Source organism: Desmodus rotundus, chromosome 3, assembly GCF_022682495.2.
Source record: "Desmodus rotundus isolate HL8 chromosome 3, HLdesRot8A.1, whole genome shotgun sequence".
Taxonomy (NCBI): domain Eukaryota; kingdom Metazoa; phylum Chordata; class Mammalia; order Chiroptera; family Phyllostomidae; genus Desmodus; species Desmodus rotundus.
Window position 1 is genome coordinate 3,761,446 of NC_071389.1, and position 27,078 is coordinate 3,788,523.

General features: G+C 55.9%; 1 protein-coding gene across 12 annotated transcripts in view; it reads left to right on the top strand.

The window, feature by feature from the left end:
* Nucleotides 1-27,078, top strand: part of CAMTA1 (calmodulin binding transcription activator 1) — a 761,376-nt gene that overhangs the window by 546,835 nt on the left and 187,463 nt on the right. The window contains exon 7 of one of the 12 annotated variants that reach the window (XM_053920477.2): nucleotides 645-849. The exons of the other annotated variants lie outside the window; for them this stretch is intronic. Coding sequence (XP_053776452.1) covers nucleotides 645-674 — 30 coding nt within the window. The 3' untranslated portion in view covers nucleotides 675-849. Of the gene's footprint in view, nucleotides 1-644; nucleotides 850-27,078 lie in introns of those variants that run through there. 12 annotated transcript variants of the gene reach the window in all.

The following is a 27,078-nucleotide window of genomic DNA, read 5'->3' on the forward strand; positions in this document are numbered from 1 at the left end:
CCTGTGGTCCATTCTGCACAAAGCAGTCAGAGCGGGCCCCTTGCCTCCCAAGTCATGTCATATCACATCACTCTCAATCAGTCAGCTCAATACGTCTCCCTGACACATAAAATAACAGCAAACCCTTACTGGGACCCCCGGGACCCGCACCACCTTGCTCCTCCCGAACTCAGCACTCTCCAGCCTCGCTGGCTTCTTCCTGCTCCTCAGGTGAGCTGAGTGCTCTGGCCTCAGGGCCTCTGCGCCTGCTCCTCCTGCTGTCCAGAGGCCCACCTGGGTCTTTGAGCTCTCGGCTCAACTGTCAGCTCCTCAGTGAGGTCCGCCTGGCACCACACTGAAGGCTCCGCTCCCTCACCCACACCTCAGCATGTCAGTGGGAGTGTTTAAGTGTGCAGAGAGTAGAGACAAGCACCCTTACCGCCACCACCCAGATCCTCCATGAACGTTTTAACGTGTTGTTTTATCACCTGTATGTCCGTCTCCCCGGCGATCCCTCTTATTTATTTTTCATGCATTTCAAACTAAATTGCAGACAGCAGGGCACCTCATCCCAAGTACTTTAGCATGTATGTCATTAACCAGAGTTCAATATTTCTGTACGGTTCTTTTTCTTTTTCTTTTTTTTTTTTTTTTTTTGCCTCCAGGAAAACTGTATACACAATGAAAACCATTGAATGCACAAATGCTAATGTACTCGTTGATGAGTTTTAATCAATGCCCGCCCCCACGTAGCTCAAGCCCATGTCAAGATGTCCGAGTATCACCATCACCCCAGAAAGTTTCCTCCTGTCTCTCTCTGGGCAGTCCCAACCTCCATATCCGAGAGGTCCAGTTTCCTGCCACGGGTTAGCTCTTCCTGCTCTAGAACTTCACAGAAATGGAATCCGACAGCATGCACTCCTGGGTGAGGCTCCAGTCACTCAAACTCATCTCTTGCAATTCATTCACATTGTTGCCACGTCAACCGTGTTGTTTATTTCCTATCTGTCCTCTGGCCCCCACCCCCACCCTTCAGAAGGAAGCTCCGTAAGAGCAGGGACGTTGCGTTGTGTTTGTTGCCGTGTCTCGAATGCCTAGAACCACGTGTGGCACGCGGGTCCCTGCTTGTTGGGTGGACGCGAGTAGTGTTCACCCCGCCCCCACAGCAGGCCTCCTGAGGGCTGGGCTGGCCCACCCCTGGATGCTCCCAGACTCTCCCACAACCAGGCCCAGGCCCCAGCTGACCCCCCAGCTCCGAGAGTCAGAGCTTGGTACAGAAGTCTGAATGGACAAGCTCTTCCGGAAGCACATCCCCTCTTTCCTCCTCCCTCCTAACTCCTCCCTCCCAAAAAGGGAAAAAGTTTACCCTTTAGAGACGCGGCTAAAACCGACTTAGTTTGGGGAGAAGGCATCAGAGTCTCTGCTGTGCCCCAGAAGGGTGACCCGGGGACACGGGGCCCAAGAACCTTCACGAGGTTAGCTTAGAGGGTCGGGGAGGAAACCCAGCACAGATAGGTCTGTTGACCTAGAGTTGCTGGAAGATTTCTTCATTTAGAGGCGAGTTCTCAGAAAAACACTGTTGGCTCCAAAGAAATGAACTCCCGTGGGGCCTATTCTGCCCTCTGCACGTCTCGTTTCTCTGTGGCTAGAAGGAGGGGGTTCGGGAGACTCCTGCAGGGCGTCTCCAGCTCGAGTCCCTGGTGTGGGTTGAAGTCAGAGGGCAGGTGGCAGCACACGGGTACTGCAGGAGCTCATGTCCCTCTGTCACCGGGGGTGGGGGTGGGGGTGGGGGATCTGCCTGTGAACGTGCCGGGTCTCACCTGGAGTTATCCTGGGGGAAACAGTGGCCATGAACCCCAGCTGGTGGCCCGAGTGGGAAGGAGATGGAGCCATCCCCATGGCAGCTGCTAGGAGCCACCAGAGCAGCCAGGAAAGGCCCTGCCCTCAGGGAGGGGTCCCTAGGCTCCCTCAAGCCGGCCCACCCTCCCAGATGGCCGAGCCTCTGCCCCAAGGAGGCCAGGAAAAGGCCTCTCTGCTAGTTGATTGGCTTTAGAACAGCTCTAAAGGCCAGGGCTCGGCTGACCTGGGTTCTGGTCCTGTTTCCACAGGCACAGGGAGCTGCATCACTAATGAACCCAAACCTGGGGCTCAGTTTCTTTACCCATAAAATGGTGCCCTAATGTTGTGAAGATTCAAAGAGATTCTAAAGCATTTTGAGTGGGGTCTGACACAGGCAAGTACTCAACACATTGTGGCAATTGTTACCACCCCTGTCACACTGTTACAAACCCCAGCTAACCCAGGCAGGGCCACCACGCCCAGCAGGCCCTGCTCTCCCTGGCCAGCTCCTCTGCCTCAGCTAACCCTGTTGCTGGCATTCACAGCCAAAGACCTTGGCTGAGCCTGGGTCCACACTCACTGTGGGGTGGGCCTGGCGCAGCTGATTCTGGCGATGTCTCCTGAGCTGCCCAGACCTGGACCAGCTCCTTCTGTTGTCTCCCAGAAGCGAGGGCTCAGAAATCCTGACCCAAGATCTCATCCTGCCTGACCCTGAAGCTCAGCCCCATGCTGTCCTGGCCAGTCCCCTCCCTGCCTTCCCTGACCTCTGGGACTGAAACTATGAGTTACTGTGTTCAAGCATCAGCGGCTGTAGTCCGCCGTGTGTCACCTGAGGAGGCTCTGTCACACCCCCTCTCTCCAGGTGTATGGGAGCCGTCAGCTCCACTGCCCCAGGGAGAGAGGGCAGGAAGGCCGTCTCTGCCAGACCTCCTGACAGGCGTCACAGTGCTGACAGCCGCTGTGATGCTCCCTGACACACCAGGCTCTCTGCCTCCTGGGAGCAGGTGCCTTGGGTGGCAGCCGGGGCAGTGAGACGTGTTGGAGCTGGGCCCCGGAATGGCAGGGCGCTGCTTCAGCCAAGCCCTAGTCCTGACAAGTGAAGCAGCTGGGGCAACACTTGGCAGACAGCTGCAGCAGAGAGGGGGTCCGAGCCCCTGGAGATTGGGGGCTCAGCACTCACACTCTGCCATCCCTGTTCAGCAGCACCAGCAGGCTTCTGGGTTATTGCGATCCTGTGAGGCTCTGGACAGCTGAGTGGAGGGGGCTCCAAAAGAGCCCCTTCCACTAAGTCAGGTTTAGTCCCCTGCACCAGACCAAGCCCCACTGGATTTGGGAGGTTTCAGCTCCATTGGAGGCAGAGCCCGAAGGACTCAGAAACTAGCTGGCTCAGCCCCATTTGGAAAGCTGTCACCGAGGGAGGTTGGGTGATTTACCTCTGGGTGCCCAGAATTACAGGAAGAACTGGACTTGAACCCTGCTTCTTGATGGCCAGGCCTCTTTCCAGGCACCCCTTTCCCTAGAGACTGAGGGCAGTCACAGTACCCTAACATTCCTAAGCCAGCATCCCAGCCACCCCAGCACACAGCTCAGCCACCCACCCAGTGGTGCCTGCTCAGAGGGTACCAACCGCAATCCGACAAAAGTCCATCCTGCTGCCAGAAACAGACTGTGCTTTCAGCTCCCGAAATGACATTGGCATAGAATCTGGGGTGATGAGTGCCTCTGGGGAAGAGACACACCCCTATCTCCTCCATCGGCCGACAGAGATGGCCAGGGATCCCTGGCGGTTAGGACTTGCCCTGTAATGCAGTGTGTGCAGGTAAATGTTTAACATCCAGCTCTCCAGGAAAAACAAATGCCCAGTCGGTAGCACTTGCCAGTTTCCATGGTATAAATACTCCCACCATAGCCAAGATTGCCACTTGATGTCCCTCGGCTTGCAACATTCTTGAAAACTGAACCAGCAGCTCACATAAGCCAGTGCAAGCCCCCTCCAGCTCAGCACCGCCCTCTGGTCTTGGCATAGCCCAGATGTGGGGACTAAAATGCAGGCCTGCATCCCAGGACCTCTTTGGGCCTCTCCACTCCTTGCCCCAGACAGACCTCGGGCCCTGGGGAATGAAAAGCAGGGCCTCCCACTTGAGTCTCCCCTGGGACAAGCTAGCTGCCCCCATGGAGATTTTGGAGGCTGAAGAGCACCTGCTTTGGGCATCTGAAACCTAGCTTCCAGGGTGGTCTCTGTCCCCTTTGTGGCTGCCACTTAACTGTCCTGCAGCAGCTCGTGGGCCCAGCTTCCCCAGGCCTCCAAGTGCAATGCCAACGCCTCTGCAGCCCACCCTGTCCCTCTTGTCCCCTCTCTTCTATGCCTGGGATGGCTCACTTGGACCTTTCATCAGCTCATGGCAGTGCTGCCCTGGCTGCCACTTCGATGGCCCAAGTCCCACTTTGAGTGAGCCCAGTTCTTCCTCCCCACGGCCCAAGGAGAAATCAGTAATGCTGAGCCCATCTTTGTTTAAAATGTTGATATATGGTTCATCATAGATTTTTGCATTAATTTTGATTTTTAAAAGGCTGCATTAAAATAGCATTTGTTTTGACTGCTGAGGATTTGGACACCCCCTTAAATTTCTACCTGTGGCAAGAGCCCCACCCCCAGCCTCACCTAGTCCCAGCCCTGTCTGGGACGCCCACCGAGGACCATTCTGCACATGCGAGTATTCCTCACGGTCCCAGAGAATGCATGAGAAAACCACACTCAGAGCCAGACTACAGCGGCCTGGAGGGTGGCCAAACACAATGCCTTCTCTGTAGTGACAAGTCCCACACAGGACCCTTGATGGGGAGTAAAGGCACAAAGGCATTAACGAATGTCGTGAAGGCCACACCATCTGGAGCAATCCTCATAAGCCCCCAGAGGAGGGGACTCGGGCCCAGCCTGTCCTCGGCCCTGTTAACTGCCTCTGCCTCCCAGTTTCCTCCTGTCCAGGTTCTTTGCTCTGTTCCAGCTGAGCCTTCTCAGCCACCCACACAGCAGTGTTCTGCCCCAGACCCGGCTGGGGGGTCTGAGCCATTTCCCAGTCTGTGGCCACTTTCAGCATGTTCCATACTTCCCCCTGAGGGATAAACCATGCTGAACTGTAGGAATGAGCTCTCCCTTCTCATCTGGTAGCTACCGTATGACTCACTAGGTGCCCATCATCCCCCCGGGGCTGCTCGGGACCAGAGGCATTCTGCCAGCAGCATCTGGAGGCTGGGCCCACGTGTGTTCCTGGTAGGATGGGGTGGAGGCCTGGAGCAGCCAGCGGTGAATCCAGACCCTGGTCTCCGGCACCCACCCCTCCAAAGAGCCCACAGCAGCCCGCAGCTCCATTCCTTGGGTGTCTAGGACCAAAGGGACAGGGGAGAGGGTGGAGTCGGGGACTACAACACGTCTACCCAGCCTTTCTGCCCATCTCTTCACGAAGATACACACACAGGCGCATATGTGTAGACATACATGCAGACACAGAAAAACACGAGACGCAGACACGCATAGGTAACAGACACATGGATAACACAGATGCACATGGAGGTACACACAGAGACTCACAGACATACCCCGCCAGCCCCATACCCTGCAGAAGGCCCAGCCTGCAGGGCAGGGCGCACGGAGCCCCCTTTCTGCTAAAGGGGTGGGTGTAGGCACTCAGGGAAGTCCCGCCTCAAAGGCTGAAAACAGTCCACGGAACAAGGTTTTCTCTCTGGCGTTTTTATACATTATTCATCAACACTTAGGCTACGTTTTTCTCAGAAACTGGCTTGAAAGGCTATGCAAGTGGAAGGTTGCAGGTTCCGAAGGGGGAGGGTTGGTAAGGGGTTCCCAGGAAAGCCCGGTGCGTTCTCAGTGTGGACATCACCTGGCCAGTTGTCTGCTGATTGCATGTCACGCCCTGGTTTCTTTGTCCAAATTGACAGTCCACCACCTGCTGCCCTGGGGATGATGGACATTAATGCAGACAAAACCTGACTGCGCACCACACGCTCTTTCTGGGCTTTGGAGAGGAGGCAAATTCACCAAACCGCCACTGGACACGGAGTCCCTCCTAACGCAGAAAAGGGCTTTGAAAAAGGGTCAGCAGAGTCGCAAAGCTTGCAGAGATGAGCAGGGAGACTGAGAGGAAACGACGACATCCCTTCCCTCCTTCCTGCCCCTCAGACCATGGGAGGCCCCATCCGGAAGATAGAAACGGGCCCAAAAAGGCTTCAACATCACACGGTGTACCCCACGGCCAGGTGAAGCCTGGCTGGTGCCTCTCCCACTGCACCGCTATGTTTGCCCGGCCCTGTTAGCTCTCAGATGTCGTGTGAGGTTCCCCGCCTCCTCCAGAAGGAGGAGGAAAGAACAGAACTGCTCGGGCTCCCAGTGGGGCCTGGCTTCGGCCTTGGCCTTGGCCCAGGTTGCTTCTGTTTTCCTGAACGGCCTTTGCTTTCTCCTGTCACCCTCCCCCCAAGCCCATTGAATGTGAGTTCTGTCATCCACAAACCCAAGAGCCACCGGGTCCGTGTCAAGGCCAGGTCGCAGGGAGTGGCAGTTCTCAACAGCCACACTCACAGCCTGAAGGCCAGAAGACTTGGGACTAGAGGGCATGTCCAGAAGAGGTACTTCTGGCCCAGATGCCAGGATGGGGGACTTCCTGGTGGCCTTGTGGGACTTCTGTCCCCTTCCTAAAATTCACCCAGCACTGTTTGTTTGTGCAGCCTTCATGAGGGATGTGTCCAGGTGACTGAAGGGACCCCAGGAATGCTTGGTCCTGGAGATCTGGTCACACACTGTAGGCATCAGTGTGTGTCATGAGCAGCTGGGCCCCATGCTGGGTGCTGAGGACACAGGGACACACAAGGCAGACGCTGTCCCTGACCTCAGGGAGCTGGTCAGGGGTGGGGCAGGCATACACGTTCACAAGGTTTGCTGTCCAGCAGATTCAGTGCCCTCTGCCCCACCCACGAGTTTGTTTGTGGTTTTAGCTACCCACAGTCCACTGCGGCCCAAAACTGTTAAGTTGAAAATTCCAGGAATAAATGTTAAACTGTGTGCCCGTTCTGAGCAGCATGACAAAATCTCGCGCCGCCCGGCTGCGCCCCCCCACCCCAGGACGTGAATCATCCCTTCACCCAGCGTCTCCATGCTGCACAGACGGCACGACGAGCTGTCTTGAGAGAGAAGGGGAGGCCTCATTTGCATAACTTTTATGACAGTATATTGTTACAATTATCCTATTTTATCATTGGTTATTGTTGTTAATCTCTTATTGTGCCTAACTTATAAACGATGAAACCTTTCTCTGTCCTGCCTGGGACGTGAATCATCCCTCGTCCAGTGTCCCCACCCTCTGTGCTCACCCGTTAGTCGCTTGGTGGCTGTTCGGTTATCAATCAGATCGACTGTTACCGTATCTCAGGGCTTGCATACAAGGTCACCTTTATTTTGCTTAATAACAGCCCCAAAGCACCAGAATAGGGATTCAGGTGTACCAAGGAGAAGCCATAAACTTCATCACAGGGTTGTCTATAGAGGAAAAAACACAGTGTCTATAGGGTCTGGTACTATCCGTGGTTTCAGGCATGCCCGGGGGTCCTGGAACGCGTAATGGGGACCACTGTATAGCCTTTCACATGTCAGGACTCTCTGAAGTGAGATACACCCTCCCAAGGCTGTTGTGGCAGAGGGCAACCCCACAGCCTGCCTGTCCATTCCTCCACTCCCCGCAAGGCCGGGGTCCCTGCTAGACAGGGTGGCTTCTGCACCGAGATCCCACAGCCAACATTCTGTGACCCAGATGAGGTGGGGACGTGTCCCTATATACTTCTCCATGCCCAGTCCCCTGAGCAGGAGGGGTGACAGGTGCTAGAGTCATCAGCTTGCTTCTGGCTGCTCAGCAGCCACATGGGTGACTCTCAGCAGTTACCAAAGGGCCCCAGTGGAGAAGTCACATGTTTGGATGCTGGCCTCACGGCCAGCCCTGCTGTGCATCTGCAGCTGAAGAACTCCAGGTGGCTGCTTTCTCCTCTAAAAGAGACCCAATGCTCTGGTCAGCATCTCAGAGTGTGGTCCATGTAGATGACTCTTTCCCAGACCCAGAATCAGTCTGTTCTCGTAAACCTGATGTCGAGCTTCCCTCGCTGGGCAGTTTAAGAGCTTATTTCTGTAAGAGATGCGGTTACAATTGGGCAGCCATTGTTTCCTGCTTTGATCCAGGAAACACAAGTTAGCCCTCCCAGAAGCCACCCGGAGTAGCTTTAAATGCCGCCTCTCTGCCTTGCGGGGACAGCACGGGGGTGGGCAGGCCAGAAGCATTGGCACCGGAGCACGTCTGTGTCCTGTTTGTGTTGGGGTCTGGGCTGGAAGGGGCTGCTGCCTGAGGGGACTTCCCCTGCACTTGTGAGAAAAAAGGACAGGTGGCCTCAGTCAGGCCCGTGAGGGTGGGGACGGCCTCCCTGGGCCAGAGGGGCCACTTTCTCCCAGGGGACACAGCCTTCCCTGGGGAGACCTTGAGTCTTCCAGGCCGAGGATTTGACCCTGAAGTGGTCTAGGTGGCCCGGCTCAGTAGCCAAGCAGTGCTCTGTGCTCTGCGCACGTGTCTCCACGGGCCGAGGGCGAGCCCATCGAGGCGGCTCCGCTTCCAGCTGGGCTTCCTTCACGCGTGCCATTTACTCTGCACACGGGGCCTTTTGGTTGGTTGGTTTGCACGTACCCCAATGAAAACTCCTTTTCTCTTTCCCAAACAAGGAGACTGTAGTACATTCCACCTATACATCTCAAGTCCCCCAAGCTTTTTTTTTTTTAGCATTTCCACTTTGCACCCCAAGATTACCCTGTCCACCCCCTGCCTTTGCCTGAGTGGTAACCCCACACCTGCCCCACCCCAGGCAGAGGCAGCCTGGCTCCATCCACCACCCTCCCTCCTCATATAGAACTCAAGGAGGAGACTTCCATGTTTGCTCATCCTCAGCGCCAAGGTGAGCTCCCACTCTAACCTGGCACACTCAGGAACACAAACCATAGAGGGGAAGGCTGCTTCTGGCACTTTCTGGAAACAGCCAAAAAGAGCCCTGCACCCCCATGTTGTGTTTAGAGTGGACACTGAGGGAAGCGGCCTCTGATGTAGTCAGTGTGCCCAGCTACTGTTCAGTCACTTAGAATAGGATGAGGGAAGACGTGGTCTTGGTCGTTAGTTAACATACCTGGGTGGGGAGGAAGGGAGGGAGCTAATTACAAGCACTTCAGTGATTTTTTTTCCCACTGACTAAGGTCAAAATGAATAGCGTTGATCCGTTGCCCAGGCAATAGGCTTGTTAAAGGAAATGGTATTTAAAATGATTTTTGAGCCAAAGCAATTTGGCTGCTCTGAGGCATCCTTTATCTTTTGCTTTCAAGAGGATAATAATGTTTAAAAACGAAGTCACTCATACCACTTCCTGTCAGGAAGCCAGTGTGGTGATGGGCAGCTCCTCCTCCGGCTGTTTACCTGGCCATGGTGCCGAGCGCAAGGTGGACGGCTTCTGCGGAGCCCTCGGCACCCGACGGAACAAAGGGCGCGCTCTGGTTGAGTCTGCGTCTCGGAGGTTTCAGTGCACGTTGTTCGTACTGGACTTCCACCTGGAGGTCTGAGCTTCTGAACTTCAGGCTCATGTCAAGCAGTTGGCCCTAGGGGTCGAGCAGAGGGCTCTGTCTAGGTGGGACACTCACCTCTTTGGCCAAGGGGCACCCTCCCTGTAGAGAACACGATGGCCAGCCCAGGTGGATACGTGCTAATAAGCAGGCCCTCTTGGTAGGGCAGGGCTGTTTCCTATGGCCCGAGTGAGTAGAGCTGGGGCAACTGACTCCCCTTTAGAGTGAAAAGGGCAGAGATACCAACCTCCCAGTGGGCGGGTGTGATGAAGGGAAGATACTGTTCCAGAAGGTTCTGCTCTGCCCTGGTTTGGGCTGGGCAGGGCTGACATGGGTAATGCACGTGGAGGGTGGAAGAGCTGGTTCAGCCTTTTTCAGGCCTGGGATCCTCAGCTCAGACCTGCACATGAGCAGGTTTGGGGCAGGGTGGGGGTTTCCACCTGCCTGGCTCCTGCTCACAGAGCCCAGGGCAGCTCAAGGGGCAGCAAAGTGGATCTGAGAGACCTTTTCATGGCAGTAACGCAAAGATGACAGCGCCTGCCCCTCAGCGTGGCCCAGTGTGCCTGGCACACTTCAGTGTGTCCACACGTTGTAAGTCCTTCTGCGACCTTTCGTTTATTACTTGAGAGCAGAATGCTTCAGGGAGTCTGTGGTCTTGCTGAGTGTGCTCTTTGCTAAGCTTTGGGGTCACATGGCACCTGGAGGGGGCAGGGGGCAGCAGAGGCCTTGGCAGTGACAGATAGGCCAGTGGGGACACGTGGCCTTGCTCCACATGTCAGCTGCCCAGGCTGGGCAGGATCTGCTGGCATCTCCTGTCCTGTCTTGTGGGGGCTGCTGGAAGCCCCCACTGTCTCGGCCGGTGAGGTAACTCAGGACGGCTGCTGGTCCCCTGATGCATTTTAAACACGCTTTCAAACTCTGTGCATTTTGCCTTTGATGGGGAGGTGTCCTTCTGGGTTTTTCTTTCAAGAGATGCAGATTTAATGGACTGTGATTTTTCTCCAGATCTGCAGCTTAAAAAAAAAAAAAAGCAGCATTAAAAAAGCAACTCAGAATTTCTATTTGCTCAGGGAAAAAAAAATCTGCTTGCTATTCAGGCCCTAGATTTTCCTGGGAGATTAGTGTACTTGCCTGCCAAGATGTTAGCTAAGGGAAAACACATTTGCTATAGATCAGAAATATTTATCCTTTTCTGGGCAGGAGACCCAAAGAACTTCATCTGAATGTATAGCACCTGGAAATATGAATGAATTCAATCTCCTGAGCTGCGGGCATCCACAAGAAAGGCCCAGTCACCAGAGCTCAGACGGTTTCCCTGTTGCAGAAGGCATGGGAGGGAGTCGAGTGAGGCTGCTGGGGGCAGAGGGATGTGGAGACCAGGGGTCAAGAGCCCTGGGACCCAGACAGGAAGCAAGGGATCAGTCAGAAGGACAACAGCAAGGGCCCCTGAGCCTGGTGGCCTTGATCAGCCAGCTCACTTTGTCCCGGTGGAGAGCACATTGACCCTGCCCTGCTTGTATGTCCTTAGAGCGGGGTCAGGGCTAAGGATGGGGGGTGACTTGGGCCAACCCCACTCCTGCTTCTTGACAAGACAGAAGGAATCCCAGCTTCTGTTGAGCTCCATGCTGTCACCCCCAAAGGACAGCCCTAATCTTTTAAAGCCTTCTTTCAAACTCATCAGATTCTTCCTTGGTGGCTGCAGACGAGTGAGAGGTGTAAGCTCACAGATAATTAAGACTCCAGTCGTAGTTTGTACCCGACGGCGCCCTGCATTCCAGTGAAAGACAGAGGACCAGGAGTGTGCTGACAAACTGTAGCTGAGCGCATTTTCTCGTTGGGCTTTGTTATTCCTCGGTCATTATTTTTAGGGTTCTTTTGCTTCCTGCATTGCATTCTGGGTTCTTTAGGGGGAGGGCCAAGTTCAGATGGTGGGTAGGGAGTAGTGGGGAGAGGGAGCCATGCACTTGTGACCTCAGAACCCCTTCTACAATCTCTGGGTCTCAGTTTTCCATCACCAGCCACCTGCCAATGTCCATCATGCTGGAACATGGCAGGGTCCAAGTTCAAGCTGAGCCCTTGACATCTGGCCTCCCGCCGCAGGGCAGGTGGGGCCCACTGGCATCCCAGGGCTAGGAGTCCCATCTTGTACGCTGTGCCTACCTCCACGCTTGTGTCTCCAGGAGCCCCTAGCCAGGTGTGGCGTGAAGACGCATGTGTCTGTCAGGGAGGTTTGCTGACAATGATTCTGTTAACCACAGGCCCATACCCTTTCACATGGGGCCCATGGATCTCATCCAGACAGAATTTCTCCCAGAGCTTCTCAAGGATGAAGCAGTCTAGGAAAGGCAGCAAATCCTGGGAATTTATAGTAGGGCTGTGTATTTCCGGTTATCTATTTTGGTCTTGTTCAGAGTGCCTCCTGGCTATAATTTTATCCCAGGTAGATGAAAGCTCCTTGCCTGGCCCTCGGCACTGGGGACTCACTTCTTCTGTTTCTCCTGGGACAGGGCCAGCTCTCTGAACTCCCCCGGCAGCCAGCACGCAGCAGCCTGAGCAGAGCAGGCCAGCTGCATCCGCAGGGACAGCTCCGAGCCACATGACTGTCCCCCTCTTCGCTTGAGGTCAGCCTGAATAGGCTGGGTCTCTGAAAAGCAGCCCACATGTGGGAAGGCACCTGGGAAAAAGAGAAGGAGGCACTGAGAGCCAGCTTCGGGCTCCCTGTGGGACAGCGTATGTGCACGACCTCCGGGGTGTGGTGCATCCTGCAGGCAGGCCCTCCGAGTCCACAGAAAGCACATGGCTGTGGCTGTGTCCACCCCAAAGGGGGGGGGGGTGGATATAGTGTGAGCTGGCTATGACCATGAGCCCGTCACAGCCTGCATGCTGGTGTATTTGATTACACATGTGTGCACATGTGTGTCCATGTCCCTGTGCAGCAGACAGGGCAGACATGAGCTCACTGGTGCAGCACGGGCTCAGCACCTTAGCGACTGCCACCACACTGAAACATCAAGGCCACCGCAGCATCTCCCTGGGAACAGATCCCCAGCATGTCAGTCAGGCCTTACTCACCTGGCCTCAGCCATAATTAAAAAGTGAGTGTTTCAGAAAATAAAGGCAGAGGGACTGTCATGTCCCCTGCCCCATCCTGTTGTCCCCTTTAGAGGAAGGTGCTTAATTGGTCCTCCTGTCCATCCTGCTTCCAGAAGGCTGCCTTCTGACTTTCCTACACATGGGCTGGCCCTGAGCACAGCTGAGGAAGGAGGTCCCCCACCCCCCATCTCAGCCCCACTCCCCAGGGCCACTGGTCATCCTCATGGGTGGGCTCGATGTGGCCCAGGAGCTTCCATCTGGAGGGTCTGCTCCCTTCCTGGGAAAAGCCTGGGGAGAGAGGCACAGAGGCCACACCAGGTACCACCCCCAGGGGACACAGAACCCAGCCCACCAAGGCCACTGTCCCTGTGTCTCATTGAACGTCCAACCCATCACCCAGACATGCAGGACAAGAAGTGTCTGCTGCCTCCCCTGAGGCCACCTGCTCAGTGGCCCCTGAAGGGTCTGTCAGGCTGCCCATACCCCACCCAGCAAAGCTAGAGTCCCTGTCAGGCTCTTTCCCGTCCCATCAGCCCAGATGCTGGTCACGGTCACTGCTCTGTCCCCAAGAAGGCCTGGGGCTGGAAGGCAGCACCTCCCCACATGGCAACAGCTCACGTGGGTGCTGAGCCCGGGCGGCCCCACCTTGCTGCTCTGCGCTCACTCACCAGGAAGCCTCGGACACTCACAGCCCATCTAGGGAATGGGAATGACAGCCCGAGCCTGCGTGACGGTCACAGTAGCTGGCACACACATCACTGTTGTTGGCTTATCCGGGTATGTTCTTGGTGTGACGCTAGATGGGTCGTTGTGTCGTGCAGCCTTCTGGCTGCACTCCTGACGCTCCCTCGAATGTTCTTTCTTGCCTTCCCACTGCACCTCATCTCAAGGGACTTGCCTGGGTGGGGACACAAGCACACCAAGTCCTAGCCCAGAGGAATTAGGAGAGCGCTCATCCATGGGGGTACAAAGCAGAAGACAGCCAAAAAAGGCACCTCAGTAAGGGGGACACATGACATGAGGGGAAAGGGCACATCAATTCCAGAGCATATCCACAGAGTAGGTCAGTCCTGATGGCGAAAGATGAAACCCTCAGGCACAGGTGGACATGAGCAGCCCGCCCATGGCCTGGGCACATTGGCCTGAGGACAAGGCTGGGGCCCCTGGCAGTGTCCCAGGCCCTGTCTTCCATGCACGGATTCTCAAGCGCAGCCTCTTCCTTCACTCGGGCCACTTTTCAGCTCACAGAAGCCCAAACTCGCGTCCCAGGGCTCCGAGTCCGAGGATAGAGCCGCTCCCTCGAAGACAGAGGCTCTTCTTGGTTCCCCTTCCTCTCATGGTTTGCAGTAACTTCAGAATAAAGGGACCCGTACCTGTTTACTTGGTCACACTAAGGCAGCAAGTCTGGGGGATGCTGCAGCCCCTCGAGAGCTGTGGTCTCTGGACCCAGCAAGAGTCAGGGCCTCCTACTCGACCGCCAGACCCACCGACCAGAGGGCCTCCAGTTGGAGACTCTGCAGTCCCGCAGCCCAGCCTGGCACCATTCCCAGGGCTCCAGGCAGGAGCTGCAGCCAGGGCTGCCTGACACAGACCTCTCAGGACAGCCGGTTCCTACCCGCCTATGACACATGCCATCACCTGTGACACCTGCCATTGTTTGCTGGGCATCCTTATAGGCCACTGCTGGGAGCCAGGAACCGTAGCCAAGAGAGATTCTAGAGCATTCTCCCAAGAACTGGGAAGCTGCTTTGGACTGCCCTTCACAGTAGCAGTCATCCCAGAGTCAGACAGCAGTCTGAGAAAAGATGAACAGAGGCCTGAGGGGGCTTTTACGAGAAGAATGATGGGCGTGGGGCGTGGGCGTGGTGCACAGGACCCTTGACTTCTTCTCGACCCCCGGGCCACACGTGCTGCCTGCTGTGGGCCTGCTGGTGCGCCCTTGCAGGTTTTTGTCTTGCAGAGCCTGCCTGAGGGAGAGAGCTCGCCGAGACATCCCTTTGTGGCCGTGCTCTGTGGAGTGTGGGTTTCGTGGGACAAGGACACAGATTGGGCAGTGAACCCTGGAGGCCAGATTTAGCCAATAAACATTGCAGACACCCAGTTACATGTGAATTTTAGATAACCAATTTTTTTAAGTAGTGTAGGTATGTCTCACACAACATCTGGGATGGACTTATACTGAAAAGGGATTTACTTGTCTCTGAAACCCATGTGGATCTGGCGTTCTGTCTTTCCCGGCAGCCAGTTGGCTCTGGGTTTTCTCCTTGCCCCTCCCCTGCTTGCCCACCATCCCCACACCGAGCGCAAGTTTGGTGACTGTATGATGGATGCACACCCGCCCCAGGGTCCTCAGCTGCCTGCAGCTCCGTGGGGTACTTGTGTCCAGCTGAAGATGTTTGCCCTGTGCTCCCAGCAAGCCTGTGCCTCTGGGGGCTGTAGAGGGGGCTGGGAGCAAGCTGAGGGGCTCCTTCATCTCAGCTGTGACCCCAGGCCCCTGGGGAGGAGAAGGCCAGCAAGACAGCCCGCAGGCAGGTTTCTGCCCTGGGTTAGGACATGCGGTGCAGCAGCCAGAGACCACAGGCTGCCAGGGCAGGTCCAAGGCCAGCAGGAACCTTGGGTGGGGGCTGGCAGGATTCACCGTGAGGGGACGGAAGGGAAGAGCCAGCCCCCCTGGAGCCTGTACTCTCGGCTTCCCTCAGCCCCTGGCCAAGGACAAGCCCAGATCCAGCCTCTGTGCAAAGCAACGGCCTTTGAGAAAGTGTGTCCCCTGCTCTGGGAAGGAACATTTGCAGTCAAGTCTGTGCATGGAATTTTTATTCCTCTAATACAGCCTAGGCAGGATTTAGTACACAGGTTCTCCAGAGGAAATGCATTCAATAAAAATTTGATGGGCTCCGGCAGCTCAGCAGAAGCTCCTTGCGAATTCCAAGTGTTTATTTGGTCCCTGGCCTGGGTAGGAGCCAGGCGACAGGCTGCAAATGGCCTCTTCAGTGTGGGGGAGGTGGGGTGGGGTGGGGAGCTGGGGGAGTAAGCACTGGCTCTGGCCCCTGCTTCCCTGAGGAGGGTCCCGTGTGCTTCTCCAGTTTGGGGAGCAGGGGGCCTCTCAGAGGAGGAGCTGAGCCCCAGGACTCTGGGGAGCTCGGGGAATCATGACAAGAGGAGGGCAGCAGGCACGCATTCACGGGGGTCTGGTACGCGTGAAGATCCGACGTCAGTCAAGGAATAGGAAGGATTTACTGGGCAAAGTGTAGTGAAGTTTCAGTTATTATCTTCGGACGCTTCTCACTGCTCAGCACCCAGAAGAAGACTTTCAGGGCTGAAGTGTGTGGCTCCTGCTATGCCCCCTGGGGCTGCTGGGCTCAGAGGAGCTTGGAGGGAAGAGCTCTTCTTCCAGTGGGCCAGGCGGTCAGAACTTCCCTCACCTCTCTGTCCTGGGCTCAGCCCGGGCCTGGCACCAGCAGGGAGGCCAGTGAGTGCCCGGTACAGGAGGGAGGGATGTGGGAGCTGCTGTCGCCTTCTGGCTGGTCAGGCCACCCCCCGCATGACCCCAATGGCCCGGCCTTCATCCTTGTGCGAGTGCCCCACAGGGCCAGGGTTGGGCCAGGAGCAGACGCAGGCACACAGAGGGCCCTTCTGCCTGGGCCTCGGCTGCAGAAAATTCAGAAAGCAAAGGGGAAGAGTGAGCGAGGGGGCCCTCCCCAGGGGGCTCTCAGTTCCCAGTCACAGCGTGGTGTCCTTGCTGCCCCTAGCCTCGTGTTCTGGAGAAATGCCACCGGCCCAAGTAGAGGCCCAGGGAACCAGGCTGGGTCTTCCTTAGGAGCCTGCAGGGGAGGGAACGCTTGCCACCCTCGCCCACGGCCCCCAGGGGCAGATCATGAGGACAGCCCAGTGAGGATGGAGAAGTGGGCTCTGATCTCAGACCCGGCACTTACTGCTGCTGGGCAGCCCCCAGCAAGGGCCTTGGCTGTCCTTCAGCTCATTTGCAAGTCAGCAGACATTCCGTGGGGCCACGTTTGTAAGGCATGGAGCAGGGAGCCCAGCAGGAGGCCCAGCTCCTTCACAGCTGCCCTTCCTACTTCCTGCCGGTGGTTGTATCTGAGCTGAGCTGGGTGGGGAGCAAACCCAAAGCTGTAGGCCATCTGGAGGCTTCCCCTCAGGCTCCAAGAAACTGTCCTAGCTCCTTTCTCGCAGTGGCTTCCCTTTCTGACAGGCCGGCTGGGCTCGCCGTCTCTTAGGTCTGCAGCCATCAGAAAGCAGGGGCGGCCCATCGTTTGCACTCTGCCCTCCCGAGAGACCCACTCTCCCCCAGCACCTATTGTCCCTTGCATGTGTGATCCATCTGGGTCTTTCCGTGTCTCTCCCTTGAGCCTGGCCCTCCTGTATGCCCCATGGCCACCTGGCCCCACGGGGCCTCAGTGTCAGGATTTGGGGCAGGAATGGAGCAAGTGATCCTGAAAACAGGAAATATTGCAAGTGCTCTGAGGGAGAGCGGGGCTGGGGGCCACGACCCAGGAGAATGAGGGTCCTGAGCCAGCGACCCTGAGGAGAGCAGGCGAGCAGCCCGCCCTGGGAGCACCCTGCCAGGCTTGCCCTGGAGGCTGGAGGGCCAGGCCTCCCAGCACACCCTCACCCACACACGCTTATCCTCCCCAGGGGCACGCCCTCACACACTCATGTTCCCTCAAGCACACCTACCCCCTCCCTCTCGAGTTCACATGCTCACTTGCACACTCACACACTCATAGCCTACCCTGTCACCTACCCTTATACACATACACTTGCTCTCCCATGTTCACGCTCTACACGCTCACACCCTCCCCGACAAGCTCTCCATCACAGCCTGCAGGGGGAGAGGGCACAGGCCCAGCCCTGGGTCCATTGAAGCTGTTTGCTCCTCCAGGCAGCACTTAGCTCCACTTCCTTTTTCTGTCTCCTTTGGCGCCTGGAAAACCCCAAACATTCCCAGGAGGGAAAGCAGGCCCTTTATTACCTCATGGGCTCAGAACACTGCATCGCAGTAATTGAAAGTGGCTTGACTCAAATTGCATTTTCCTAGGAGCCGTGAGTGGGAGTGTGGGAAGGGAGCGGGGGTGGACAGAGCGGCGGCGGCTACTGCCGCACCAAGCAACCACAGTTGCGAAGCTCTGGGGCCCACAAGCAGAGGCGTCCCCAGAGGTGTGCCTGGGAGCTGCGTGCCCACGAAGAGCATCCAAGCTCCCAGCAGGCAGGTGCACCCTCTCCCCACCCCCAGCCCCTGGCGCCAGCCTCCTAACGAGTTTCACCCAGGAAGGGCCTTTATTGTCTCCCCGGCTGGTCACACAGTGGCAGCTGTGCCTGGCACACGCAGGCATTCAGTACCTGTTGTTGACTCAGTGCTGGTTCGTGCCTCGCGGCCTTTGCTCGGCAGGTTCCCTCTCACGTGTCGCTGCAACAAATCGTGACAATACCAGCGAGGTTGTGGAGTACTCTCTGTTCTGCACAGGGAGCTAAGCACTTCACTTACCTCGTAAGATCTGCCCAACACTTTCAGGAGGTAGAATCAGTATGATTGCCACATTGCCGGTGCAGAGGAGAGAAGCCCCTTGCTAAGAGGAAGTGAAACTGGGCGCTGACCCAGGCCTTGCACTCAGCTCTGAGGCAGGACAGGGCCCTCCTGGTGGCCTGTACTGTGCCAGGCCCATCACCCCCCAGGACACCCTGCAGACCCCTGTCCTGGCCGATGGAGAGGCGCCACATCTCCATCAGATAAGGCATTTACAAGGCCTCTGGAAACTGGGCTGCGGGGCTGCCGGGGTTTGAAACCGCCTCCCCAAAATGCCCATGACTTTGGCTCGTTGTTAGTCCAGTTATGAGGTTCCACATTAAAGGAGAAGAGCAAAGGGGGCGTGGGTTGCAGTGGGTGGGGAAGCCGTGTTCATGCCTCTTTTCATTTACAAGCTGGACTCCCCACGGAGCAGGCTCTGAGCGTCTGTGTCGTGGCACCTGCTCCCCAGATGCGTGTTGAAGGGAATTAATGAATGAAGAAGGGAGAAGGGAGGGGGTAGGAGGGCTGGGAGGAGTCCCAGCTTAAGAAAGCAAGTGGGAATGTCAGAGGGCACCCAGCACTAGCCCCTGAGGAAGAGGAGGAAATCTCTACACTCGGGGGACCCCTGGGCACTTGTCCCCACCCTGACTTCTGTAGCACACCCAGCTGGAGAGTAGGAAGGCGGGGCCTCCGAGGGGCCAGCAGAGTGCTGAGACCAGGACCGAATGCGGTAGGCAGCCCCGAGCCTGGCCATCCATCCTGGGCCTGTCCAGGGGCCCCCTCCTGGCCTGCAGCTCTGAGGGAGGCTGGCCAGGCCTCCCTGCCTCAAGTCCCCTGTGGGCCCATCCCAGGCAGGAGGGCAGGAGAGAGTCCCCTGTGAATGAGGCATATCCCTGAGCCGAAGGCACGAGTCCATTGGGCATCAGGGCTTTCACCACCATTTAGTGACAAACCTGTGTCTCTGGGGAGGGAGCCCCTGCTTCCTTCACTTTTTTCCAGTTAAATCACAGCACACTGGGGCCTTCTGACAAACACACGTGTCCCATCAAACAAAACGGAGGACTGTGTTTTTCCTCTTTCCCTCTGTCCAATCCTCGTGCTAAAAATACTGCTGGAAGGTGAACAGATGGCACCTGGCCAGAGGACACAGCCACATGCCCCCACCCCCTAGGGCTGGTGTCACTGGGGAGGGAGACCTCGATTTGCGGTGGAGACCAAACATTGTGGCACCGGCTTGATTTCTGAACTGTTGGCCGCAGCAGACTTAATAGTCCACAGACACTTGTACCATTTTTTCTCCTCCTGGTTACTCTATTTCTGGATTATTGTCCATAAGTTTCAAAATGGCCCAGGACCCCTGAGTGGTTTATAAATTAGGGCTATATTCTGGGAGCACCCAGCAGTGCTGATATATTTTAGGTGGTGTCAGAGTTTCCATTACAAACCCCATTTCTCAGAGGTTTATAACTTGGTCATAAAAATGCTCCAAGGCCCGAGGCCTGGACGGTGCAAGCACAGCTGCCTGGGTCCCTTCCAGGTCTCCCGTGGGGATGTCAGCAGGCATGGCAGAGAACAAAAGGCTGGGGTGCGAGGGCTGCACATCTCAGTGTGAGGGGGTGTGAAACCAGGGCCTCCCTCGGCCCGCTGTGTGCGCCACATGCCGCCCATAAAGGTGGCGAGGCCAGGATGCCTTTTGGCGGGCAGCCACCAGTGGCAAAAAAGCTATCCTGCCCACCAGGGAGTCTGCTGGGCCCACAATCTCTGACTGTCACTCTTCAGTCATTCTGCCTAAAAATATGCCTCCTCCAGGTCACATGGGTGCCCTGTGGGCAAGCCCCCTGCCCGGAGACTGACACACATTGATCAGACCAGTTCCCACCCTGGGAGAGCCCCCATACTGGGTGGGCAGGACTCGAACTGACATCCCCGTTGGCACCGACGTGCTGGTTACTGTCACCCGTCCAGGATATAGAGCAGTGAAGATCAGGCCCAGAGGCCTGGGAAACAAGTCCCCCTCCCCCAATCCAGGATGGATTGGATTGGTCTGGGCCATTTAGACCATGATCCCCAGGTGACCTCCCAGGCTGGTGTGAGGGACGGGCCCAGCCCTGGAGTCAGACCCCAAAAGGCTGGAGGTGTTTCCGGGACCTTCTCTCTCCCTAGAACCTTCCTGTCGCTGGGCCCCCTCGGATCTGAGCCTGGGGGGCCAGCAGCTTTCCTGGTCAGCCCCCGCAGAAGGACACTGGGCAGCACCGGGCGCCAGCATCTCCGTCCACTCTCGGGAGCTGAGCAGCCCCAGCAGGGACATTATGAGCACACAAAGGCTGCTGTTCTCCCCCTGGTCCATTCATCACTGAGCACCTACTATGTGCTGTGCACCCAGGAGAACTGGGGGTGCATCAGAACTGGGGCACAGCCTCCTGAGAAGACTTTGAAGGACAGAGGAGATCTGTCCTTAGAGGAAATAACAGACCCTTCTCTGAGAAACAACAGTTTGGGGAGCACAGCGAGGCAGAGCCCCTGCCCAGGGTACAGGGCATAGGCCCATGGGAGCTGTCAGAGATGAGACAGGGGCTGGGGGGGGCCGGAGGAAGAGGGGAGCCATCCTCCCACAGGGGCACCCCAGGTGCAGATCCTACAGCTGTGGGTTCTAGGGCATCAGAGGCTGTTTCCAAGACTGAGCATACCAGCTGAGTGGTACAGCTGTGGTTTTCTGCTCTGAGAGCCCAGAAGGGTCCTGGCAGGCTCCCTCCACCTGAGATCACTTCCCCTCATCAGCACCTGGCTCTGGCAGTTCCTTACTCTTGGGACCTTGGAAGCTTTCTTAAGACAGTAGAAAGTGGCCCTAAGAAGCAGAACCTCAGACACAGACTGTCTGATTCTCATCTAGGCATTGCCGCTGTCTAGCTGTGTGACCTGGGGTGAATCACAGAACCTCTCTTTGCCCTGGTGTCCCCAGGGGTGACACATGTGAGTACTGAGCAGAGCTTGGCGCCCACTTTAAAGGCTCAGTCAGAGTGGATTCAGCCTGGTTTGGACCCCTGGGTTTAAACCTTGTCCTAAGTTCTTACTGGGATGTCAGGCTGTCACTTAGCAAGACTTCTCCCGCATGCCCTGCACCACCCCACCCCAGCTTATCTTGAAATGAGAGGCACGAGAGGGCAGAGGGCCGTCCAGTCTCCACCTGTCTCCCAAGTATCCATAACTCTTCTTTCAGCCCTGCTCAGCAGACTGTGTGAGTCTCCACCAGGCCTGACTTCCGTTTGCCAGGGATAGCGGGACTGCTCAGTGACTCTCGTCTCTCCTTGAGATTTAACAGGCCCTGAGGGCAGCGGTCAAGGAGCACAGGTCCCCAGTAAGACTGTCCAGGTCTGCCTAATGCCAGCCTCTGAGCATGGAACAGCCGTGTGGAGGGATTATAGAGCCTGGTGGCTTGGACCAGGGGCCAGGGTGCTGATGGCCCCAAGTCTTCATGTGGGCCCCTGTCCTGCATCACATCCTCTCCAGGGGAGCTTCCCGGGTTAGAGAGCGCCTGCTGTGTGCCAGCCTCCCCCAGCCCGTCTCACCATGGACTGGGTCGCTTCCGTAAGTCTCTGTCACTAACACATAATGCAGGCTTCACCACAGAGGGGTTTTGTTTGGAGCCTAAAGCACTTGCTCAAATTAATGACCAAAAATGTCAGATGTGTCCACAGCTAATTATTCATTAGATGCTTAATTAGTGTGGGATGATCATGACATTTTAATGTTATTAATTGTTATACTGTAACAGGAATTAAATCTCTGCTGTCCTGAAGCCTCCTATTGAAGTCACACTGTGGCATTCAGGGCTGGGAGGAGGTAGAGACATGGGGGCAGCCAGTGGCGGGTGGCCAGGCAGCTTGCTGGCCAGGCTCCAGAGCCCACTGGTTCCTCCTCTGGCCTGGCGAAGCTTCCTCCAGGCCGCAGAGCAGCCTCTTCAGAGATAGATGCCTCAGACGGCCGAGTTGATGGCAGGCACAGCTGGAGTAGGGGAAAGGGTAGACCAGATGGCTCCCCAAGGCTCCTTCCTGTTCAAATGCTTGAGGGGTCTGCAATCCTTGTCTCCTCACCCCAGGATGGGAGGGATCCCAGGGCACCATCCCAGGAACCCCATGTGGAAAGGAGAAGGGGCTAAGGCTGTCCCGCCCCCAGGGGCAGCAGAGGACCACCTGACTGTCACTGTCACAGAGCTGTTCCCCACTCCCCACAGTCCGAAGAAAGGCGCCCACTTGAAGGAGAGAGTGCCTGCTTGTAGACAACTAAAGGAAGTCCTGTCTGACGGCAGAGGGAGCCCCGGGGTGGGGGGTACTGCTGGTGGTCTCTCCTTTGTAGAAAGGACACAGCTCTGTTATTAGGCTGTAACTGTGAAAATCGGCCATGCCTGTGTTTAAAAGCCAACAGTACAGGACATTTAAAAAGCTATTCAAAATCTCGTGAAATTCTACCATCCAGATACAATAACTCAATATTTTTAGTATATGAACTTCTAAGCTATTTTTAGGCATATAACTATGTGTGGACTTTCATTAAAATATATTCATATTACATAGTACTTTCTTACAATCTGGTTTTTTCTTCACTAAATACATCTCACAAGCATCTTCCCAGGCTAATGGATAGAAAGCTGCATGGTCCTTGTTGGTGGCCACGTCACAGTTCCGCAGTACCCACGCGCTGTGAGTCATTGCACCGGTCTCCGGTACTCGGCCGTGAAGTTATTTGTTATGTCTCCTGGTGGATACTCGGGGCCCTCTGATCGTGCACTTTATGTTGGTCTGGTTATGCCCTCGGAAGGAGTTCCTGGAGGTGGGATTGTTGGATCCCTGGGGGCTTTTTCTTCACTGTGGTCAAGCGTGACTTGGCCAAGTGTTTTAATCGCCCTGAAGCTGTTCTTCGAGTTGTGGTGAAGACAGCAGGGCCCAGCCCAGAGCCTGGCACTTAGTAGGTGCTGCCATTAAAGTCATCTCCTTTCCTCAGTCATCATGTGCTGACTCAGTTTCTAAAGCACTTCAGTGCATATTATCTCTTCCACTGTCATTATTCCAAAGGGAAGAGTAAGTGGAAGGGACATGCAGGCCTAAGAAGGGCTTGGCTCAGTTCCTGGGTGGGCAACTCCAGCTGAGCTGCTAGGCAAAAGGGAGACATCTGGGGTTTGTCCTTAAATCTTCAAGCTCAGAGGTTCCTAGGACAAACAGACATGCTCCCATATGCTGTGTCTGGCCGCCACCCCCCCTCCCCAAACGTGAGAGAGAAATATGGTCTCCATTTAGTCCTGGGACAGACTTTCTGATGACAAGCCCCATCCCTAAACAGACCGAGGTGGGGCAAGCAGAGGTTTGAGCCAAGATGCTGCGAAAAGAAGTCCTGCCGTGGGAGGTGGCAGTCCCCCACAGAGGCCTGGGAGACCCCTCCAGCACCCAGCTCTGAGTGCCGGTGACTCTGATCTGACCCAGGAGTGGCTTCAAGCCCGGTGCTCAGGAAGCCAGGTGACCCACGGAGCACGGCCCAGAGAAGCTCCTCTGGGGGCACGTCAAGGCATTCGGCAGCCGCAGGGGTCAGGTTGTGTTTAGGAAGAACATGTCAGGGACAGGGGACCCTATCAGCCCTTCTCAGGGCTGGTTGTTGACTCTTTCTTATGTAGTTTGAAAAAATACCTGGTCACACGACGCTGATGGCATCTCCAGACCCCTGCAGAGGTGTGGCTGGACCTCCCAGAGGCTGAACTGCTCCTCTCCACGGGCCTCTTCATTCTGGGCCTGGTCCTCATTGGGCGCCCATGTGACAGCCCCAGTGCTGGGTGATGAGGGTAGAGGGGAGGGCTCTCTGCAGGTGAAGCCTACGCCACGGATGTTAGCCAAGTGCACAGAGCATGGGGTCGGGCAGCCCATTGGGTGGGGAACCTGGGCCCTCTCACCTGCCCTCAGAGAGATGGGCCTCTGTCCCCCAGAGCTGGTTCTGGAGAAGGGGCCGGCCTAACCCCACTTAGGGAGGACAGCGTGGCTCACAGCTTTGTCTGGCTGGCTCTTCCTGAGATGGAAAGTGCCCATTGCTCAGAGCCGCCATCTGTCTGGAAGCCAAATGCCCTAACAGAATTCATGAGGCCCACACATCCCGTGTGCAAGGGAGCCTGGTGAATGCTAACCCCCCTCTGAGGTCGAGCTCCACAATACCCCCATCTGGGGCTCCGGGAAAATGACCTGAGATGCCTGCCAGCAGTAAGCATGGGGATGCCCGGGTGCCAGGGGGAGGGGCCTGGGACTAGTGAGAGGAATGTGGTCCCCAAGGAAGTCTCCGGCCTTCCTTCCTCCCCACCTGCCACCAGATGAAAAGGGAGAAGGAAGAAAAAGTGTTAATATGCAATTGAAGTTGAGATAATAAACAGATGCTCTAATTAGAAATCTTCTCAAATCATCAAAAGCTCATTTACAGGGTGAGATGCCAGAGGCGTCCTGGTGCCTGCGAGGAGCTCTGTGCTGATAAGGAGTTTGGGGAGGACCCTGACCTGTCTCCCTGTGGCCTTGGCAGATGGGCAGGGGCTAGGAGAGGCAGGAGGGATGGCCAAGGTCTTCAGCCAGGCCTCGGGAAGGGCAGCTCCTGCTCATGGCACTTCTGTGGTGACTTGAAGAAGGAGGAGGAGGAGAAGGGAGAGGAGGAGTAAAAGGAGGAGGCAAAGGAAAGGGAGGAGGAAGAGGAGAAGTGGAAGAAGGAGGAGGAAGTGGACCCTTTTGGCAGAAGGAGCTGCACATACCTGGAGCCCTTGTGAGCAGGGGTAGCCGGGAAGCCTGGTTGAAATCCTTGGAGCTGGAGGCAGGGCTTCTCCCTGGCTTTGTGACTCCCTTGAATGGTCCTCAGCCAGGGGCCTTCCTGGTCTCCACCTCACTGTGCACTGACCTGAACCACCTGTACACTACCTGGGCTGCTGACGGCCAAGTCTCTATCTCCAGCCCTGACCCGCCTCTCAGCTGCTCGCTGTATGTCCATCCACCTGTTGGGCTCCCCTGGGGCAGCCCCAGACCCTCCACTTGTTAGAACAACACCAGGCCCACCACCAGCCGCCCTCTCCTCCCACCTGCACGCTCTCCTTCCTGTCTCACCCATCCTTCCTGTCTCTCCATCCCCACGGCCACGCCCTCCTCCCCCTTCGCTGTTGTCCTCAGTGATCTTTCCAAAACACACCACTTCATATCATTCCCCACCCAGAAGTCTGCAAATGCCCTTGTCCTAAAGGAGAAAAGGCAGCTGCCACACAGAGCCCCCCACCCTTTGTGGACTCCCGCTGCACCTGCCAGCGGCTCCCCACCCCCACCTGGATTGCCCATGTCCTCTTCCTCCTTTTCTTTCTCCTTTTATCAAGAAACATCTCAAAATCAAAAGACAGCCAGTTCTGGGCAGGCACTAGAACCCACTCCCCCACCCCTGGCTGCCAGGCTCCCAGGGGTTCAGTGGACTGCTGCCTCAGAAGCACTTTAGAGATTATTGAAATGCAGAGTCCTGGGCCCAGGCAGTCCTATGGGATCAGAACCTCTGCCGCTGGAGCCCAGAATCAGCCTTGCAGATCCTGTCCTGCACTGAGGTTCAGAAACGCCATCTGGTGCTGTTGCTGGGTGTTAATGGACTACAAATGTATTCAGGGCCAGAATGGCATCTTGTCTTCTCTGTCTCAGCATCTAGTGCAGGCATGTCCTTTTTTTTTTACCTTCTTTGAGGGTTATTCTCTCACACATTGCACTAAATTCTGTAATTCCTGTGCAGTTGACCCTTGAACCATGAGGGTTACAGGTGCCAAAACCTCGTGAAGTCAGAAATCTGTGTTTAACTTTTTAATTATTTATTTTAAAAGATTTTATTTATTTATTTTTAGAGAGGGGGGGAGAGGTAAAAAGAGAGGGAGAGAAACATCAATGTGTGGTTTTCTCTCCCACACCCCCTGCTGGGGACCTGGCCCACAACCCAGCCATGTTCCCTGACTGGGAATCAAATGGGTGACCCTTTGGTTTGCAAGCTGGCACTCAATCCACTGAGCCACGCCAGCCAGGGCTGTGTTTAACTTTTAACTCCCCCAGAACTAAACTACTAATAGCCTCCTGTTGACCAGAAGCCTTACTGATATATAAACAATCGATTAACATATTTTGTATGTTTTTGTAATATTATATGCACAATATATATGTAAGCTAGAGAAAAGAAAATGTTATTAAGAAAATCATAAGGAAGCAAAAATATATCTACAATATTTATTGAAAAAAACTACATATAAGTGAGCCCATGTTGTTCAATTCTGTGTTGTTCAAGGATTACTTATAATTTTTGAAACAACCCAAGAATGTAAAACTCTTGTTCTCTCTGCTTGACAGGCAAGGAAACCGAGGCACTGAGCTGTTTAGGGACTTGCCTGAATTCACAGCTGGTAGGTGGTAGAGCTGGGATTTGAACCCAGGCAGTATAGTTCCAACTCTGAGCTCAAACATTCTGATGGACTCCCTCCTGGTGCTTGGGGTATAGCAGTTGATGGATGGATGGGTGGATGGGCAAGGCCGCTTGCCTGGATGAAGGAACACACGTTTGTGTTCAGGAAACATACTCAGCTCCAGCTTCAGGCCTGGGGCTTGGGGTCAGAGCATCACCGCTCCCCTCCACGATGGCTGTTTTAGGTGGGACGTGGAAGCAGGCCCCACATTAGCTGAGGATACCTCAGCCCCCACTTAATGTCTTTCTGCCTTCTGCCCATTGTTCCACCTGAGGACAGTGAGATGCTGAGCCTCTCCGGCTGTTTCAGTGCCTGGCCTTGTCCCTCAGCCACACACAGCCCACTTGAGGAGAGCCTTGGCAAAGGCACGCTCAAAGGGAGACTGCTGGTGTGGGGGCTGGTGCCCGCCAGCCCCCGGGAGCAGACGCAGGCTGGTGACGGCCTCCTCCGGGACCTCTCCTCGAGAAAGTTCTGCTGTCACGGTGCCTGGAGCAGGCTGGGAGAAAT